Source organism: Giraffa tippelskirchi, chromosome 1 (assembly GCF_054371585.1).
Source record: "Giraffa tippelskirchi isolate mGirTip1 chromosome 1, T2T-mGirTip1v1.2.pri, whole genome shotgun sequence".
NCBI classification, from domain to species: domain Eukaryota; kingdom Metazoa; phylum Chordata; class Mammalia; order Artiodactyla; family Giraffidae; genus Giraffa; species Giraffa tippelskirchi.
The window spans coordinates 172,362,345-172,376,833 of NC_137275.1; the positions used below are offsets into that span (position 1 = coordinate 172,362,345).

General features: G+C 41.2%; 2 protein-coding genes across 7 annotated transcripts in view; one reads left to right on the forward strand and one right to left on the reverse strand.

Moving 5' to 3' along the window:
• GNAQ (G protein subunit alpha q) overlaps nucleotides 1-5,606 on the reverse strand; it is a 469,675-nt gene extending 464,069 nt beyond the window's left edge. For both annotated transcript variants that reach the window (XM_081506077.1, XM_081506056.1), the window contains exon 1: nucleotides 5,069-5,606. The gene's annotated coding sequence lies outside the window, so the exon portion shown is untranslated. The remainder of the gene's footprint in view (nucleotides 1-5,068) is intronic.
• The window catches only part of CEP78 (centrosomal protein 78), a 36,413-nt gene continuing 27,146 nt past the window's right edge, over nucleotides 5,223-14,489 (forward strand). For all 5 annotated transcript variants that reach the window (XM_081505970.1, XM_081505981.1, XM_081505997.1 and 2 more), the window contains exons 1-5: nucleotides 5,223-5,721; nucleotides 9,982-10,154; nucleotides 10,246-10,318; nucleotides 11,367-11,470; nucleotides 13,247-13,421. In XM_081505970.1, the coding sequence (XP_081362096.1) occupies nucleotides 5,469-5,721; nucleotides 9,982-10,154; nucleotides 10,246-10,318; nucleotides 11,367-11,470; nucleotides 13,247-13,421 (778 nt within the window). In that variant the 5' untranslated portion in view covers nucleotides 5,223-5,468. The remainder of the gene's footprint in view (nucleotides 5,722-9,981; nucleotides 10,155-10,245; nucleotides 10,319-11,366; nucleotides 11,471-13,246; nucleotides 13,422-14,489) is intronic.

A 14,489-nucleotide genomic window follows, 5' to 3' on the forward strand; every position in this document is an offset into this window, starting at 1 on the left:
CACTTAATAGTGAATCCTCCTCGCTCCACTTGAGAGGGAGAACAAGCTGTTATAGAATGGTAGAGAGATGCTCTGAACAGCTATTTACAAGACCCTGTGAGCTTGGATACTGTGCAGCCACAAAGCAACGTTTGTCTAAGGCAATGGACTATAAAAACTTGAAAGTGGAAAAAGAGCAAAAGAATGAAAGAATACTCTTTTTATGGTGACTCATTCACTCATTCATTCATTCACCAAATATTTACTGATTATAACACTGTTACAATCATAACTGCACAGAACACAGAGATGTACCCTTGCTCTCAGGGAAGTTAGACACCAGAGGGGGAGATAAGATGTAGATGACTTATGGCAGTTCCACATATATTCTGTTAACTGTTTACAAGTTGAGAGGAGAGAAGGGATCCATAGCATGCTTGGATTCTCAGTGAAGTTTTCCCAGAGAAGGAGGTGTAAAATACACTGACTTATTAAAAAAATATAATAAGTAGATCTGGGAGGGAGCAAACATGCAGAGACAATTAGACCCAATTATTAAAAAAAAAATCAAGAAAGTAAAATTAAAGTCAAATTACGGAGGGTCTTGAATGTCAATCTTAAGAGTTTGGCTGTATTGATTGGTAATGGGTGTCATGGATAGTTTGGAACAGGGCAACTGCATAATCAAAGCACCTTGGGAGGTGTAATAAAGGATATAGGCAAGAAGGTGGGACGACATGCTATTCTCTAAAGCAACCACCATAATTCAGGTATAAAATAATAAACGGCAAACTAGCGTAATGGCAACACAAATGAAAAGGAGAAGTATGAGAGATTTTACAAAGAAAAACTGTCAGGGCTTAGTCATTGATTGGATACATTCATTTATTCATTTAACAAATGTTGTCAGTGGCTGTTCCAGTCACTGGGGATGTAGGAGTGAGCAAAATAGACATGATCTCTTCCTCATGGACTATAGGGTAACACCTGTCTAAAAACGGATGTGAAATATGATGAAGGCTATAAACTTGAGGTGTTATGCGAGCTTATGATATGGAGATCTGATGAGGTGAGTATGTCAGGGGATGCTTTCTTGATGAAGTGATGCGTGAGAAAGAAGAGATAAGAAGGATGAGGAAGAATTAATCAGGTGCAAACAAAACAGAAGGACATCCCATGCACGCAGAGGGGACAGCAGGGACAATGTGCTGCTGTAAGTATGCGGGACTGAAAGGAGGCCACTGTGGGCTGGACAATTGAGAATGAAAGGGAGTGAGGCACAAGAGCAAGATGAGGCTGCAGAGACCACGCTCCATCAAGCCCAGCGGACACCCTGCTCTGCAGACTAGTGCACTAAGAATGCCAGTACACAAGAGGGAAGCTTACTCTAGAATGCAACTCAATACACTGCTTCTTTCATCAAGAAAGCCCTGCCTGTTGAACTAAACAGTATATCCAGTGGCAATATGATTTACATTCTGAAGCAAGCTCCTTATCTCAGAGAATGGCAAGAGTTCTCAATCAACAGCCAGTCAGTGACTCCACATTTTTGACCTCTGTGAGGAGGTTTGTCTTTATCCTAAGAACAATGGGAAGTCACAGAAGAATTTTAAGAGGAGAGGGTAGTGGCTGCATTACGGAGAATGAACTGGAAGGTGGCCAGGGTTAGCAGAAGAGGAGGAAGTTGGTGTGTGAAATCTCACTTTTTCTGGTGAAATAAGAGGTATTCTCTTCAGATGAGAGAGCAGGGACATCGAATAGCCTAACAGGACAGGACAAGAGTAGAGGAGATTTGGAAGTGTCATTGTCAAGGGAGGGAAAGAAAGAAATGGGGACATGTCAAAAATAAGACAGCCTATGTTGTTGACATAGCTCTGTGACCAGATCCAAAAAAACTTGATGCTCTGAAAGCAGGTGTGAAGATGAATGTTACAGATGAACAGAAAGCATCAGCACCAAGGTTTCATGGGAAGAGAAAACAGCTTGGCAGTGTGGGTACAATGGTGGCATGATGGACCAGGGGTCGAGTACAGGGACTAATAAGAGGCAAAATGATAAACTGTATTCTAGTCAAACTTACACTCACCAGACCCCTGAAGGGGGACAGCCCGTTTCTTGTACCACTCAGTAGGCCTGTCCCTCCCAGCTCAGGTCCCTACAGAGAAGCCAAGGCATTTTGTCTGAGCCAGACATGGACCTAAATTGTCAGAGGATCCCAGAGGTGCTGTGGGGAGGCAGCTTTTGCTCATCATGTTCCTAGAAATATGTGGGTAGAAAACATCAGATGCTGAAAGAGGAACCAATGCTACTACTAAGCCATAATTAAATACAAGTAGGGCTTCCCTGGTGGCTCAGAGGGTAAAGCGTCTGCCTGCAATGCGGGAGACTCAGGTTTGATCCCCGGGTCAGGAAGATCCCCTGGAGAAGGAAATGGCAACCCACTCCAGTACTCTTGCCTGGAGAATCCCATGGATGGAGGAACCTGGTAAGCTACAGTTCATGGGGTCACAAAGAGGCGGACACGACTGAGCGACTTCACTTTCACTTTTCAGGGGAGAGAATGGGCTTCCTTGGTAGCTCAGCTGGTAAAGAATCTACCTTCAATGCAGGAGACCCCGGTTCAATTCCTGGGTTAGGAAGATACCCCGGAGAAGGGATAGGGTACTCCAGTATTCCTGGGTCTCCCTGGTAGCTCAGATGGTAAAGAATCTGCCTGCAATGCAAGAGACCTGGGTTCAATCGCTGGGCTGGGAAGATCCTCTGGAGGACATAGCAACCTACTCTAGTTCTTGCTTGGAGAATCCTCATGGACAGAGGACCCTGGTGGGCTACAGTCCATGGGTTGCAAAGAGTCAGACAGGACTGAGCAACTAAGCACACAGGGGAGAGAATATCAGACAAACTTTGAAAGAAATCCTGCCAGATAGAACATAGTTAGCTCGAGGAAGATAAATTTTAAATTAATATGTTAAATGACTAATTAATATGATGAAAGCTTGCCTGATCTGCATCTGCAGTAATGATTTGTATGGAGGGGAGATGAGAATGTTCCAGTAATCAATCATCAGCACTTCATCTGTACCAACACCATGCTAGGCATGGGGAATACAAGGATGAATGCGACATGGTCCTTGCCTTCAAAGGGCTTACTGTTCATGGAAGGAAAACCATCTAAAAAGATGCTGGGAATTCCCTGGCAATTCAAAGATTAAAATTCTGTGCTTCCACTCTAGGGGGCATGGGTTCAATCTCTGGTCTGGGGACTAAGATCCCACATGTTATATGGCAATTATAAATAGATTTATTTACAAACAAGTAAAATAAATTATAAATTTATAAATAAGTGATTAACAAATAAAAAGATGCTTGTCACTGGAGATATGAAGTATTTTGACATGGGGATGTCAGGGAGTAGAGTAGTGAGGCACCAAAAAAGCAGGAGAAGAGGATTAGGGAAAGAAGGCCTCCCAGGGAAGCTGGTCCCCAACCTGAGGCCGGGAAACCAGTGGACATCAGCTCACTGAAGAGCAAGCAGAAGGGGAGGCTCTTAGTAAAGAAGCAGCATCTGTAAAGGCTCAGATAGAAATGACAGAACGTCAGAAATTTCAAGCTGTTCCACACGTCTAAAGAAGACATTCAGGAAGGAATGGAGCAAGAAATAAGACAACAGAGGTAGTCAAATCATGACGGAACTCATATGCCAAGCTAAGGAATACAGACCTCATTGCTGAGGACAATGAGAAATCTATGGCTTTCCAGGAAGCAGTCTGAAGTTCCAGGAGGAACTGGAGAGAGAGATCTTTGTTAGAAGGCATCACCCTGGGCGGGGAAGTTAAGTCTGAGCAGGAGATAAGATCACCCGGAGAAACTGAAATGTCAAAAGGGGTGCACACTCAGGATAGGAATCTGAAGAATACCAACATTTAAAATGGGCCAACATTTAAAATGGGTAAGCAAGAGACATCTGAGAGTGAGACTGAGAAGAAGGAATTAGAGAGGGATAAAAAAAATCACGGGGCTTGAAGGAAAACACAGAAGAGGGAGCTTTAAAGAAGATAGGAGATAACTACATTAGATGATGCTGGAGAATAAAAAAAAATGGATGCAGCAATAAAGAAATTATACTGAAAATTGGAAACAATTTAAATTACCATCAACAGAAAACTATACAAATAAATTATGGTATTTTCCTACTTGGGACTTCTACACATCAAGGGAAATACATGAACTACACCTTCACATGTCAGCATGGATGAACCTAGGAAAGATAACACTAAACAAAGCAAGTAGCAAAAGAAAACATAATAGAATATTATATGCTGTTTAAGAATAGTTACAAATGTAGCATAAATATAAAAACATCCATTGCAGTGATGAATACCAAGTTCCAAAGAGTGGTAACCCAAGGTCAGCTGGGGAATGCTTCTGATTGTGAAAGTCTCCAACAGAAATGGTAATGTTTCATTTCACAAATTGGTTGGAAGATAGACGTAGTGTTTGGCTATATTATAATTTGAGCACGTTGTAGGTAAAAGTCATTACCGACCACATCTAGAAAATTTTAGTGTAGCATGTGTACCCATGGAGAAGGCAATGGCAACCCACTCCAGTACTCTTGCCTGGACAATACCATGGACGGAGGAGCCTGGTAGGCTGCAGTCCATGGGGTCGCTAAGAGTCGGACAGGGCTGAGAGACTGAACAACTGAACTGAACTGAACTGAGGACACACAAAGTTCTAGTTACCAGGCATAGTCATCATTATCAGTACAAAACGATTATTAGTAATTACGATAATGTTCTTAATGCATGGAACACGTCACCATTTGCCAACAACTGTGTCAAGTAGACAGAAACTAGAGAAATAAGAGTTCTCTGCAGAAATTAACACACACGTGACAATTTAATGATCCACAGGTGTCTTTCATTCAGCCGTACGCATTCCTTACGGAGTGTACTCCCTCTCAGGTGGTGCAAGCACAGACACCGGGAGTTTAGACCACTGTAAAATGCGTTAATAAAACCATATTTCACTTTCATTCTGACCAGTAAACGCTTTTTGTAATCCCCGAATGCCCTAAACCACCTACCTTTTGCACCGCCCTCTTCTCGAAGCTCCCGCCCCTGATCCTCCGGCACTGTCCTCACGGGAGGCGAGGCCTGCGTGCTGACGCACGGGGAGCGCGCTGACGTATTCGCGCACCCGCCTGCCGGCTTGAATTGCAGTCCCGCGCAGCGGAGGGCGATGAGGCGGGAGCCAACGGCTAGTGCCGCGGCGCGGGAGGCAGCGCGGAAACAGGGAATCTAGGGGGCGACCTAGCTGGGGCCCGGGGCGCTGAGACTTCTGGCGGATCCGCCGCTCCTGCTCACGTTGAGCAGCAGCAGCCGCCCGGCGGTGGGCGCCCAGGAGCCGGGTGGCGACCTGGGGCCCCCAGGCGGGCTGCGGGCATAGTGTCCGCAGCCTGCGTCCCCCGCGGCCGCGCTCGGGCCATGATCGACTCGGTGAAGCTGCGCCGCGACAGCACGGCCGACTTCTTTTCGCACTATGAGTACCTGTGCGCGCTGCAGGACTCCGTGCCGCTGCCCGCAGTGCGCGCCTCTCTGCGGGAGGGCGTGCTGGACTTCAACGCCGACCGCCTCCGCGTGGCCGACTGGGCGCCGCTTCTGAGCACCCTCAAGAATGATAAAGATCTGCCCTTGATCTGCATCAAGAGCTTCTTCCAGCCGTGGCTTGGCGAAACAGGTTTGTAGTTCTGGCTTTCAGGGGCCCCCGTCCGCGCTGCGAAGCGGAGTTTTAGATGGTGCAAGAACGGTGCCCAGTGCCCCTGTGTGTACACGAGATGGGGCATGCGGCCTAGGACTCCTGCCGGCTCCGCGACCCCGGCCGAGTGCCTTAAGGATCTCTGTGTTCATCTGTTAACATGGGCTTCACGTGTCTCTGGTGGTTGCAGGATTCACTTCTGTTAATCCACAGTTTGGAGCGTTGTTAATTGTTCGACAGATGTTGCCTGGTCTATTGAATGACTTTGCCTTGTACAGAACAAAGAGATTAGGAAGTTGATATATCCCAGCTTCATTTCCTTTTGATTAAGACAGGACTCAGAAAAAAAAAAAAGTTGTATCACATAGTGGAAAGAGCACAAATGTGAAGGCAGCTTAGGGTTTGAATTCCAGAGCTTATACTGTCTGTGACCTGGGCAGGTTACTTTTCAGCTGCAATTCCCACACTTGTAAAATGACATTAAAAAACACTTTTTCCATGGGTTCTTAGATTTAGGCAGGTTATGAATGTAAAGTACCTTTGCACTTGAATGAGTTCAGTCATCTTCTCCCCTGGGTGATCTCCCCTTCTACCGGGCGGCAGGTAGATAGAAAGCACAGTAGTCAGTACTCTGAAAGAGTGAGTTCTGGAGTTACAGAGCATAGGATTTTTTAAATTGAATTTTTTATTTTATGTTGGCATATAATTGATTTACAGTGTTATTGTAGTTTCCAGTATACAGTAAAATGATCAGTTATGCATATATACCATTCTTTCTCAGATTCTTTTCCCATACAGGTTATCAAGTAGAGTTTTCTGTGCTATACAGTAGGTCCTTGTTGGTTATCTATTTTATATATAATAGTGTATATAGGTTAATCTCAGGCTCCTAATTTATCCTTCCCCTCCACCTTTCCCCTGTGCAAAGCACAGAATCTTGGAAGAAAAGGTTCAGAGTAGGCTTCTTGGAGGCGGTACCATCCTTTCTAAGGACATGTAGAAGCTTCTGGGGTGGCAGGACGGAGCAGCTTGTGTCAGAGGTTGAGAAATAAAAGAAAATGTGGCAAAACTAAGGTACAGGAGTAGAACTCAGGGTTTGGGAAAGAGATGAGAGTTGATACTGGAAATATCGTGGGGCCAGACAGAAAGGGGCTTTGTTTGTCCTGTCAGAAGTTTGGATGTTTATCCTGAAGACTGTGGGAAACACTAAGAACAATGAGATGGACTTTTGATTTAGAAGTTCACACTGACCTCCATGTGAAAGGCAGTTCATTGGATGCAGATGAATTTAATCTAAGGGTCCAAAGTAAGTTATAAATGGTTGGACTGGATTTTACAGATCAATGATTCAGAATGGGTGGGACCTAGTGACCAGTTAGAAAAAGGAAGGCAGCAAGCTTGGGTGAAAAGCCACATCTTTCTGAGAGATGCAGAGCACAGGAGGAAGGGAGTGGGGGCGGGGAGAGGATCTTACTTCATCTTCAGTGCTTTAGAGCCAACTGGTAAACAGGTCTGGGCCCAAGGTATAGATCTGGGTTTTGGGGAGGACAGGTGTTTGAAGGCATGAGGTTACACACAAAGAAGATCCAATGATTTATAGTTGTGAGAGATGTTTTTTAAGTGGACACACCTGAGGATGTTTATGAATGAGAGAAAGTAGCCAGCAGAGAAAATATGTGTAGAGCTAGGAGAGGAAATGATTTACTTTTAAAAACGTGAATGCTTATCATGTACCTGGCCCTTTTCTAGGATATGGGGTTCACACCATTGTTAACTCTTCTCCAAGGACAGCTCAGCTCATCCCCTGGTGAAAGGAAGTCCGACTATTCTCTGCATCCCATTCAGGTGTAGGAACTGTTCCTTACCTCTGAAGGCACTTTACTTAACCAGAGTAATAACTTAGAAATCAAAAGAAATTACAGCTGAAAGGGACCTTAAAGGCCACTGTACTTAATTTTCCCTAATATTTTGCATTGAATATAAGAAAAATATATGGCAGAATGCATTCGCTTCATAGTTCCTTCACTGAACTTTCTTTATGTCTTGCATCCAGTGGGTGTAGCTTGTAGATTTTGGCCTCTTCCTAAATTTGCTTCTTCATCCATATTATTACATTTTGCCTGCACTATTGCAGAAGCACTTAGGTGGTTTTGCTACCCTTGGGCTTAGTTCCTCTAAGTCCATCTGCCTACTCAGCTTGAGTGATGTTGTAAAATAAAAAGATATGTTTAAAACAATGCTTGCAATAGCTTTCCCACACAGGATTATTGCATGTTAGTTGCACAGCTTGTGTTTTGCACAGAGACATGAAATCTGAACTGTGCTCTGCCAAGCCTCTTGGGGCTCTTTGGCACTGAGGAAGGGTTCTTTTTCTAATCATTCCCTTTATCTAATTGGTCCTTTAGCAGCGGGGCTCCTTTTTCTAATCAGTGGTGGCACCCTTATTGAGCCAGCAGTAGCCTCAGCCGTCAGGACTTATGGGATAAAAGCCATATTCTCTCCCAGACTTTATTCAGCCAACATCTCTATTATTTTTATTTTTTTAATATTCAAATGTTCAGAGCAGTTTTATTTTCAGTAGCCCCAAAGTGGAAACAACTTAAGTGTCCATCAGTAGGTTTATTGATAAATTGTAGCACGTCTTTACAACAAAATACCACCCAGCAATTAAAAGAAATGAGCTATCGATATCCACCAGAGCCTGGAGAAATCACAGAATAATTGTTGTTCAGTCGCTCAGTCATGTCCTACTCTTTGCGACCCCATGGACTGCAGCTTGCCAGGCTTCCCTGTCCTTCACTATCTCCTGGAGTTTGCCCAAACTCCTGTCCATTGAGTCAGTGATGCCATCCAACCGTCTCATCCTCTGAGACGGTTCTCCTCCTGCCTTCAATCTTTCCCAGCATCAGGGTCTTTTCCATGAGTCTGCTCTTCACATCAGATGGCCAAAGTATTGGAACTTCAGCTTCAGCATCAGTCCTTCCAATGAGTATTCAGGACTGATTTCCTTTAGGATTGACTGGTTTGACCTCCTTGCAGTCTAAGGGACTCTCAAGAGTCTTCTCCAAGACCACAGTTCAAAAGCATTAATTCTTTGGCATTCAGCCTTCTTTATGGTCCAACTCTCACATCCATACATGAATACTGGAAAAACCACAGCTTTGACTAGACGGACCTTTGTCAGCAGAGTAGTGTCTCTTCTTTTTAATACGCTATCTAGGTTTGTCATAGTTTTTCTTCCAAGGAGCAAGCATCTTTTAATTTCGTGGCTGTAGTCTTCATCCTAAGTGATTTTGGAGCCCAAGAAAATAAAGTCTGTCACTGTTTCCATTGTTTCCCTATTTATTTGCCATGAAGTGATGGGCCCTGATGCCATTGAGTTTTAAGCCAGCATTTTCACTCTCCTCTTTCACCTTCATCAAGAGACTCTTTAGTTCCTCTTTGCTTTCTTCCATAAGGGTGGTATCATCTGCATATCTGAGGTTATTGATATTTCTCCCAGCAGTCTTGATTCCAGCTTGAGCTTCATCCATCCCGGCATTTAGCATGATGTAGTCTGTGTATAAGTTAAATAAGCATGGTAACAATATACAACCTTGATGTATGCCTTTCCCAGTTTTAAACCAGTTCATTGTTCCATGTCCGGTTCTAACTCTTGCTTCTTGATCTGATACAGGTTTCTCAGAATAATTACTCTGAGTGAAAAAAGACAGACAAGGAAAAAAAAAAAAGACTACATACTGTAATAGTTTCATCTATAAAACTCCAGAAAATAAACTGATCTGTAGTGGCAGAAAGCAGCTAAGTGGTGGCCTGAGACCGGAGTGGAGTGACAACATCTCTATTTTAATTTGTTTCTTCTCCCACGTGCACCCCTGGCCTTTTATCATCCCCACCTGCAGTATTACAGTGCCCAGAGGTGTCAGGTTTGAATGTCTTCACAAGGGTGCTCCCTCTGCAGTTAATCCACCTCCCTCTCCAACTCTTAAGTAGTGTCATCTTTCTAGATTCAGCTTCAGGGTGATCATGAAGCCATCACTTAGATATAACTTTTTGCTTCCATAGGAACCTCTGTACATATAGATTATGTTTCTTTATCTCATGTGGTTAAAGTTTTGAGTTTACGTATGTCTATCCTTAAAGAGGGTTTAAAGGGCAGGAGTCATTTCTAATCCTTAGCCCAGAGTGGATGCTTTTTAATGATGATAAAATATCACTCATTTTACAATAATTTTGCTTTAGCTTCTGACAGAAATAAAGTTTACAGAAGTCGTGTTCCTGCAATAAGAAATAAAGATGTGACCTTCCAGTTGTGTAAAGCTCTTAAATGCTGTTTAAGTGCATCAGGTGCGCTAAGGAACCTGGAGCTCAATGGGCTAGTTCTGAGAGAGAGAGACTTAACGATGTTAACAAAGGTAAGCCTTCAGTGAGTCCTGCCAACACTTGATATTTGCTTTGGGGAGAAACTAAACCAATAAAATTTTGAACTTTTTTTCCTCATTAAAGGGATTGAATAAATCGGCCACTTTGGTGCACCTGTCTCTTGCGAATTGTCCGATTGGAGATGGAGGTTTAGAAAGTGAGTGTCGGTCTTAAGTCTTCCCATCAGACTGGTCTTGTGATTCACTGCACACAATGTTGATTCGTGTCTACCTTTTCTTGGTACTGTCCCCGCCTGGATTGTCTCCCATACCTGCTCATACCTTAGTCTGTTCTCATTTGGACCATGGAAGTCTGTCATGCTGGATACTCTGAGCACTAATTTTACTTCAGTTTGCGTTAAGCCCCAAACCACACATTCTATATTTTCTGTTTTTTGTGTTTGTTTAATTTTTGTGGTTTCTCTTTAAGAAATATGGGAAGGGACATAGCAAGATGTCAAGAGCAAAAAAAATATGTATCTTTAAATTGTTAAAACATCCATCTGCAGTAATAATGCACTGTGGAATGTGTTAAAGTAGGAGATATATGCAGAGTACTGTAAGAGCATTTAAAAGGCGAGCAAACTCAGTAGCGTTGGCGGGGTGTATCATGGAAGTAATCACAAAGAAGGTGACTGTTGGGGTCCTGAAGCATTCTTATGTGTTCACTGTGCCCAGTACTGGCCTGGAGGGCTAAGGTGGGCTGCATTTCAATTTGAGGGAACAGAGTTTGAGATCGTCTATCTTATATTACTGTTTTATATTGCATAGTACCTAATAAGATTCTGAGTTTATAGTTGACGTTTAAATTGTTGATTGAAAATTGGGATATATCATTGAAATGAAAGTAAGAAGAGTCTTACGCTTTTTAGGTTTTTCTTTTTTTTCCCTGTGTCTTAAAAGGTATATAATACTTAACTAAGTGGTTAGGAATAAAGTTTGCAGTATTCAGTGTATTCAGTTTTAGTATCTGAATAGAATTAAACTATTGCTGTAAACTGGAACACTGTAGTACTTCGTTACTGACTTATTTTAGAATGTACCGGTCAGTTACCTATTGGGGAAGATTGTCAACAGTGATTTTAAGAATCTAGCTATAAACCTCCAGTTGACTCAAGAAAAGCAAATAAGTCAAGTTTGACCAATATGTAGGCTCTTCATCTTATTGTGTGTGTGGTTTTCTTTTGTTTTTTTTTTTCCTTTTAGTTGTTTGTCAAGGTATAAAGAACTCTGTCACTCTTAAGACAATAAACTTCACTGGGTGTAATCTGACCTGGCAGGGAGCAGATCACATGGCCAAGATCTTAAAGGTGATTTTATGTTTAAACTTTCATGAAAACATATGTGATTGAAGCACATTAATTTTTTGATACAAATGGCAGTGATTTTTGTCTTTTGATACATGTGAGTGCAGCTTTAGTTTTGTTGAAAGAATATGACCAGTTTTCAGTTTGAGATTCTTCCATTTAGTAAAGATAGTCCACTTAATCTTGGAAATAAGACATTTAATATATACTACATAATAATATTTAAATACTTTTTATGTCTTTTTAGTTATTGAAAACATTGTAATACTGTGAAGAAACTGTGTCATTATAGTCTTCAAGACTTAAATAAATGAAGTGTTTATTAGCTGCTATAGTCTATAAACTAGTAAAAATTACTACTTCAGAGCTCTCTAAATATAGTTTTAAAAATACTGCCTTAACAGTTTTATAGTAGTTATATTTACTGTGTTTAGGCCTAAAATTATTTAATAATTTGACATGAAGACTTTTTAATACTTTGATGGTACAGATCAAGGATAGGTAAATTATGGCTACAGGGGGCCAAATCCACTCCATCCCCTGATTTTGTAAAGAAAGCTTTTTGGAACATAGCCATACCCATTGTTTGCATGGTAACTAAGGTTACTTTCACCCTACACCCATGGTGATGACTAGTTGCCACAGAAACTGTATGGCCCACAAAGCTGAAAATTTTTTAATTTAAATTTTAAAAATTTAAATATGCTTTGGACCTGTACAGGGCAAATCCATTGGTCCCTGGGATAGAAAATGGTGGCGAGCTTGCGTGCTGAAGCCAAATGTCCTAGGTTCAGATTTCATCTCTCCCAGTTTCATAGCTGATGATCATGGGCTAATTGCTTAACCTCTGTGCTTTGTTGTGAGGTTTAAATGAACTCATTTGGATAGGTAGTGCCTGGCACATAATAAGCACTGTGTAAGTGTGCTGTTATTTCTGCTTGTAGCTTTTATAAGTTATTGTTAATAGAAAACTGACACTAATGATTTTTCTTTAGAGTGTCAGAGGAACTTTGAGTCTTGTTCAAGAATGTAATAAGATTTTTTTCCTTTAAAGTCAATGTTCCTTGCTAACAAAATTTATTTTATGAATATAAAGATCTGAATGTCTTTAAGATAATGCTAGTGGTTAAATGTCAAACTCTCAGTTTCCTAAGGCACATCAAACTGGCTTTGCATAGTCCAGGCCTTTAAAGTTGGTGTGTATACCTGAAGTAGTATGTGAGATCCATTTTGTAAATATAGTTTTTAAAGTAATACCTTAGGAGTTCGAAGAAGATATTAGAACCCATTTACTTTTGTATCATTTAAAAAATATCTGTGTTGCTTACAGTGTACACAAACTATATGTATAGAACTTCATGTATATAACTTGTTAATAAATAAGATGCATATTAAAATTTTTTTTAAAGGGTGCCCAGTCGAGTATTTGGAGACCACTGGAGGACAGAATGATAAAATTTAGAGCCTCAGCAGTGACAGAATTTAGAACTAATTCCCTGGGTTGGCAGATAAGGGAAATAAAATTCATAGACTGTAACTGAATTGTCAAACTTCATATAGCTAATCAAAAACAGTCATCCAGTGGCTAGAGTCTGATCACTGACAGACCTGAATCTGGGTCACTGGATCCCTAAAGCAGAATTGGCTGTTTAATTTCTCCTGTGATGTATGCTTGGCACGTACGTGTGTGTAAATCTCTGACATAAGAAGCTATACTCAGTAGGCATACACTGTTCCTTCACTCAAGTGACTTCCTTTCCTCCCATTCCATCTGTGCAGTATCAGAGCCTCAGACGGCACGAGGAGACCTGGGCCGAGAGCCTTCGTTACAGGAGGCCGGACCTTGACTGCATGGCTGGGCTGAGGCGCGTCACCCTGAACGGCAACACGCTCGTCGGTGACCTTGGTGCAAGTAGCTTCGCAGAATCTCTTAGTGAGGATTTGTGGCTTAGAGGTAAATTTTAAAACTGAATATATTGAATTTTTCATACTAGATATGCTTAGCTTTTGGCATGATACTGTTGCCATAGGATTTTTATTTTTTTAATTTGATTTTTTTTCAATAGCTTTTATTTTACTTTTAAACCTTCTCTGAGTTGCATATATTCTTTATAGAAAATACAGAGTAACAGGAGAGCAATTACCTGTAATCTTGATGCCCAGACATAATCACCATTCATTTTGGTGTATATACGTTCAGTCTTTTTTTTTCTTTCTATAAATATATTTATACACTTAGGGATGACAAAAATAGAAAGTAGTATACTTGCTATTTCATATTCCTGCTTTTTTCACTTAGTGATGTATCATGTAGTATTCCATCATATTGATGTCCTGTAGTTTAATCAATTCTTTGCAATTGGATTTAGACAGTTTGCTTTTCCCTATCAGAAACAATGTGAACACATTGTATATACATCTTGGTGTCCATCAGGATTACTTCTGTTGAATAAGTTACTAAAAGTGAAATGACTAAGTGTGAGATATTTTTAAGACTTTGGGTACACGTTGCCAAACTGCCGTTCAGAAATGTTGTGCCAATTTGTAGCCTATCCCTCACAAACACTGGCTTACAGCACTTTTAAAAACTGTAAAACTACAAAAATGAAGACCTCTCCCTTTTTTATGTGACTTTTTTCAGTTAATAAAGTATGAGCATCCTAAGAAGTCAGTAATTTACATCTATAACATCATTTTTAGTGACTGTTCAGCGTTCCCTTATATAAATATGCCACAGTACACTTAGCTTATTCACTCTTGTATATAAGCTGTGTCCCGTTTTTCAGCTACAGTTCTCATACACATCCTGGCTTATATCTCTGATTATTTCTTTTGGTTAAATTCTTAGAGAGTTGATAAATCAAAAGGGCATACTGATTTTGAAAGCTTTTATTACATGATGACCTAATCTGATAGGAAAATAATCACATTTTATTTTAGTTTGTATTCATTTGATTTACTGGTGAGATTTAGGGACTGTTTGTATTAATTTGGCTAGTTGGTTAATTATACCCTGTGTCCA